Consider the following 6,224-nt stretch of genomic DNA (forward strand, 5'->3'; position numbering starts at 1 on the left):
ATGTCCTGGATCCTGACAGTGCCCCACACTGCAGCTGCATCCACCACAGCCCAAACATCTGCCCAGCTGTTGGACTTTGAGAAGTACTGCTTGGCTAGCAGAGCTGGAGCCAGGTGAGGCTGTGCTGTGTCTGTGCACGCTGCCTGGCTCAGCGTGGCTTCAGCGTCTGCGCATCCCCAGCTGTGCTGATGTTGGCAGACATCGTTAGCGGCGAGACTCATTACAACTGGGGCCTTGGGGGATGTTCTCATGGAATTCTAGAATGGTTTGGGCTGGAAGGAACCTTGAAGATCATTCATTTACACCCCTTGCCATGGCAGGGACACATTCCACTGTCCCAGGTTGGTCCAAGCCCTGTCCAGCCTGGCCTTGGGCGCTTCCAGGGATCCAGGGACAGGTGGGTCACCTAAATGTGTTACAGATGAGGAGATCACGGAGCAGCTGCCATGACCCTGCTTTTGGACCTGGCTCTGCTCATCCCTTTGGATGAGTTACAGCAGAGCATTGCCAGGTCTTCCTTTTGGGTGGAAAAGGGTTGATTTGAGAGTTATTTAAGAGCAGGTTTTACAACCAAGGTCTGTGCTCGGCATGCACCGAGCTGAGCCAAGCCAAGCAGCCCAAGCCAAGTTGTCCTCACTGCTGTTGTGTTGGAGGAACAATCTCTATTAACAACTTGACTTGGCAGTTTCAACATTTTGGGGAATGAAATATTTTTATTCTCCCACCAGGCCTTTCTCCAGCCATTATTGGCTACTGCTTTGCTGCACGAACAATTTAACCCCTGTGATATTCAGGGCACTGGACAAAAGTAAATTTAGTAAAATCAAACCTTTTCCTGATAAAGCACATGGAGATTCTATTATCTAGGTGGGAAAATAATAGGATTTTACTTATTTTATTCTGTTTTTAAAGCCCTTCACCGTAGAATTAAAGAAACGATGTTGCCACATGACTGGAGGAAAGATCCTTTTGTTGCTTGAAAACTGGTGAAAAAGACAGAAAGCAAGAGGTTTCAACAGTCATTTCTTGGGATGGAAATGAGTCCAGGGTGTGGTACAGCAGAGATTGAGTTTGGGGTTTTTCAACATCCTCACCCACAACCTGCAGGAGCAAGAGCAGCCCCACATCTCCATTTCTGCAGGAGAGACCTTCTGAGGGCATCAAGTGCCACGCTGAGGGCAAGAAACTCCAAAAGGCTCTTAAAAAAACGGGAAAAGCTGAAAAGCAAGCTTTGATAGCAAAGCAAACAAGCTTTGATATAGGAATAGATAAAGTAAAGCATCTGGAGAAAAAAAGATTTGAGCAACTCTCGTGCTATGCCAAGGCTGGGACTGGCACCACGAGCTGAGATCTTGGACTGCCCCCAGAAATCACTGGCTCAGCGTGTGGCCAAGGAGTGCTCAAGGTGGCAGCTAAAAAGAGACAAGAAATTGTTATTTCTCAGCCTTCCCTGCACACATCCAATGCTCAGGGCATCACTTTGCTGCTGCAGGAAACCTTGATGTGCTCTCGTTTCAATAACTCTGCAGCCCTGATCTCCAAGGGGAGCGTGGTGGTGATGGAGAAGAAGAAAGAACAATTAAATGACCACTGGGATGGGGCAGCTGCTTTACACCTTGGACACTTCCAGGGATCTAGGGGCAGCCACAGCTTCTCCAGGAAACTTTTTCCAGGGCCTCACCACCCTCACAGCCAACACTTTATTCTTAATACCCAATCTAAACCTATTCTCTCTCAGTTTGAAGCCATTCCCCCTCATCCTGTTGATGCCTCAGGTTTCAGCTTTTATATTTTTCTGAGTCTGTGCTGCTTTAATGTGTGAGTCTGGGCTTCATATTAGGGCATGGTGAGCTCTGTGCACAGAGCAGGGAGACAAAACAAAACCTTATGAACCAGGGACAGCAAATCCTGAAGGCGATGAGATCAGTGAATGTGAGATTATGATCAAATTATAAAGATCATGGAGTTCTGTGGTTTGGGTTGGAGGGAACCTTAAAATTTCACCAAAGAGGAGGAAAATTTCCCAAGTGTTCTGTCCCACTGAGAACCCAAATTCCTCGAGGAAGGGATGCTGGCGTGGTGCAAGCTGTGGTGGTATCCACACTGGCCAGAGTGGTGAAAGCAGTGAAGAAGAGGAAGCGCCAGAAGACTCTTCATAGATGGCACCATAAATGAGAAGGAAAAAGGTTCCTCAGTGTCCCTAAAGAGCCTGAAGCACTCTGACTGTGGGGAGAAGCAGGAGCTCATTGAAGGAGCCATGGGAACTATTCCAGGGAAATCCAGTGGTGCCTCCAGCTGATCCTGGACTGTCAGATCCCAGTGGGCTGTCATTCTTTTACCACCAACTCCTTCCTGGAGTATTTTGCTGCTGCCATCAGCTACCCAGTGAGGAAAGAGGGATTCCAGAGTGTGCTGCAGATGGCATTCCCAAACACAGGGGAGGAAGGGGCTGGACAGTCTTCCTCAGACACCTGTTGCCCTGATTTTTTAAGTTTTTCTAAGCCTTCTGATGTTTACATTCTTGTAACGAGCTTTCTCATCCGCTTTATGTAAGTAACTCATAGTTTTACATTCTTTTCTGGAGGAGCAGAAATTTGATGAACTGTTGGTTTGTCCAGTGTCATTGGAGAGGTGGCACTGTCACCCTCCAGTCCACTGTCACTTCTGGAAATCTATAAATGCTAGAGTCAGAAATTAAAAGTGCTCTTTTTACCATCAGAAAGCTACGTGTCCACACTGTGTTATTTTATGTCCTACAGAGACAGAAACCCCTGAGGAAACTCCTCCCTGAGAGGACCAGAGCTGCCAGGGACAGGGAGAACAAGAAGCTGGTGGAGTTCATGGTGAAGACCAAAGGGGCTGAAGAGAATCTCCTGGGGATCTTGAAAAGTGGGAAACTGTCACCATGATGTTTTATGGAAAATCCCTTCACTAGGATTTTTCTCCTGAGAAGCTGAGAAGCCTCAGAAAAGAAATGCAAACAATAATTATCTGATTTCTTGGAATGTGGTCTGGAGGTTGCTTTACCAACAGATGCATCTTTGATTGGTTCCATCTGAATTGTTTTTAATTAATGACCAATCCCAGTCCAGCTGTGTGGGGCTCTCTGAGTCTGTCAGAGGTTTTTATTATTCATTCCTTTCTAGACTTCTGATGTCTCCTTTCTCTTTCTTTAGTGTAGTTTTAGCATATCATTTTCATGATATGATATGATATGATATGATGTGATAATATAATATAATATAATATAATATAATATAATATAATATAATATAATATAATATAATATAATATAATATAATATAATATAATATAATATAATATAATATAATATAATATAATATAATATAATATAATATAATATAATAATCAGCCTTCTAAGAACTTGGAGTCAGATTCTCATCTCTCACCTTGTCCTGGGGACCCTCACAACACCCCAACAGGAAACAATCCTGCTGGCTGAAGAAATTCCAGCTGGTACATAAACCTGTGTGGAGACTTATTTGGAGGATGAGGAGCAGCTGGACCTGGTGGTTGGGTAGCTGAAGGAGGTGTACAGGGAGATGGGCACCAAGAACCTGCAGCAGATCCTGGGGGATGGCATCAGATTAATCTCAGATGTGCTTTTTTTACCTGAGGCCATCATCTGTGCCATTGCTGCTGTGGATGGCATCGATTATGAGAAGGCAGAAGTAGATTAAAGAATCACATGTGAGCAAAAGAGAGAGAGATCTTTGATGAACAAGTCCTGGGAAACAAAAAGCTCAGGATGGAGCCAGAGCCTGTGGAGAGCTGAGGAGTGGCCCAGGCTGTCCTGAGGCCACCAGGTGTAAATAACCATTGGTGATTTGTATAAAACATGGCATTCTTTGTAAAGTCTGTGTGTAAATTCCCAAATCCTCTGCTCCCAGCCCTTGCTGCTTCCCGTGGCCTCGCTGTGTTCAGGATCCTCACCCATCAGTGCCCTCCTGGACACCTCCCACCAGACCAGGATGCTCCAAACAGCATTTCTCTGTGATAATGAAATGTGATCTCCTTGCTTGTCTAGTAAAATTCAAGGTAAAGAAGCAAAAAGGGCTTTTGCAGAATATCCACAGATGTTTAATTCAGGTGTGATGGTCAGGTGGTGAGATGGTCAGGTCCCAGGCACATTCAGGGTCCAGCTTTCTCTCTCCAGGGGCCTGACCCTGATCTTGGGGCAGTACGAAGATAAGGGACAATCAGGTAATATGGGAGGGAGGGGCCCAGGAACATAGGAACAGATATAGGAACAGGGGAAGGAGTCAATGGGGTGTAACTCAGGGGATGCCCCCCAGGGCCTCCACATTAAAGCTCATCCCCTGCCTGGACACCTCCCACTAAACCAGGATACTCCAAACCTGCTCTTGGAGTGTGTTACCTCCTTTTGCTTCTGGAAAAGAGCAAGAGTTTTGATAAACCCACAGAAAAATGGGGCAGTCACTGGAGCAGACTCTCCCAAACACAGCGAGATGCTCTTGGATCACTGCTCAGCACTGCAGCCTTCACCAATAAATAAACCATAAACTTAAATCAGCAATAAACTTCATCCCTCATCCAATACACAGTGCAAAGGTGGATGGAATGGTTCCTGTGTGCCAAGTTAAGGGTGGGATTCCTGTGGCAGCTCTGAAGGGCGCTGCTGTCACCCCTGGGTCTGCCAGGTGTGGATCTGCAGGGCGGGCCCAGCACGGCGCTGGCAGCTCCAAGGCAGCTTTGCATATCAAAGGAGAATGCAGCAAGAAGCAGCTTTTCATTAGTCAGGAAGTCACAAATTGATACCTTGATTGAAATAATTATCAAGAATTACAGGAAATACCCAGAGATGCATTTAATATTCAAGAGAGTCTCCAGGGAGTTGGGGAAACTTTGCCCCAAATAGGAGTTTCTGCTCAGGGATGCAGCACAAAATGAAGCCCCCACCTTTCAAACCGCCCATTATCAGTCCTGCCTTTACCTGTTTTCTTAGAACAGATCATTACTTCTTCTTCTGTAGATAATCCTGATTTTAAAGCTGCTGTGGAAGTGCTGGAGTTGCAAAGCAGACACATGGGAACTGCAGTAATATCACAGCCCCTTTGTGATCAAATCTTACATCCCTTCTCCCCCCCTGTGGCTTTTAGGTCCCTGAAATCCACAGGATCCATCAAAACAGGAGTATCCAGAGAAGCTGTGGCTGCCCCTGGATCCTTGGAAGTGCCCAAGGCCAGGCTGGACAGGGCTTGGAGCAACCTGGGGTAGTGGAAGGTGTCCCTGCCCATGGCAGGGGGTGGAATGGGATGATCTTTAATGTTATTTCCAACCCAAACCATTCTGGGATTCTGTGAAATTGGTAATGTGAGAGACAAGAAACCATCTTACTCTGGAAATATTCATATACAGGAAACATCCAGTGAGTTTTCCTCCCCTGACTAAGCCATGTTGTATAATGCCCCAAACAAAAAACAAAAAATCAAAACGAAACAAAAACAGCAACAACAACAACAACAAAAAAAACCAAACAAAAAAAAACCCAAAACCAACCAACCAAAAACACCCCAAAAACCAAAACCACTAAACCCCAAAAAACCACCTAAACCCACACAGAAAAAAAAAAAACTCAGAAAAACAAAAAAACCCACAAAACACCCCCCCCCAAAAAAACAACAACAAAAAATAAAAGTAAGAAAAATTCCAGGATGAAGATCCCACAGAAATAGTCTGATTTATGTAAGTGCCAAAAATCCCCATTACCTGCTGGTATTTGTGCTGAAATATTCAGCAGAGAAAGTTCATTGCCCATGGCAGGGGGGCAGGAGCAGATGAACTTTTAGGGTCCCTTCCAACACAAGGTTTTCCCTAATTCTGTGATCCTAAGGACACAGGGGTGATGTCAAGGCCTCAAAGAGGAGTCTCAGGGTAGAAAGTTCAGCCTAAATTCAGACAGAAAGCTCAGCCTTTTCACAGCTAAATTTGCAGTGGGGTTTAGAAACACCAAGGCTCCAAGGGTGGGAATGGAAAACACACCATGGGCACCTTCAGGAAGGTTTTATAAGACTCAAATCCAGAAGCTGAAGCTCAAATTATATTTGAAACACCAGCCAGCCCCTGCTCACATCCCTGCAGCTCCAGCACAGCTGGAAGAGGGAGGATGGCAGGGACGGATGACACTGGAGGAAAGCAGTGCTGCAAGGAGGGAACATTGCTCACAGCAGTTATTTATGATC

At 45.6% G+C, this 6,224-nt stretch overlaps 1 protein-coding gene across 1 annotated transcript; it reads left to right on the forward strand.

Moving 5' to 3' along the window:
• On the forward strand, nt 1-3,701 carry LOC115901086 (PWWP domain-containing DNA repair factor 3A-like). Its single transcript, XM_030943406.1, is given in 5 exon segments — nt 1-113; nt 2,149-2,258; nt 2,261-2,409; nt 2,760-2,889; nt 3,490-3,701. Coding segments are annotated over 5 exon segments (714 nt in total).
• The last annotated feature ends 2,523 nt before the right edge of the window (nt 3,702-6,224 follow it).

The sequence above is a fragment of the Camarhynchus parvulus genome, chromosome 2 (assembly GCF_901933205.1).
Source record: "Camarhynchus parvulus chromosome 2, STF_HiC, whole genome shotgun sequence".
Classification (NCBI taxonomy): Eukaryota; Metazoa; Chordata; class Aves; order Passeriformes; family Thraupidae; genus Camarhynchus; species Camarhynchus parvulus.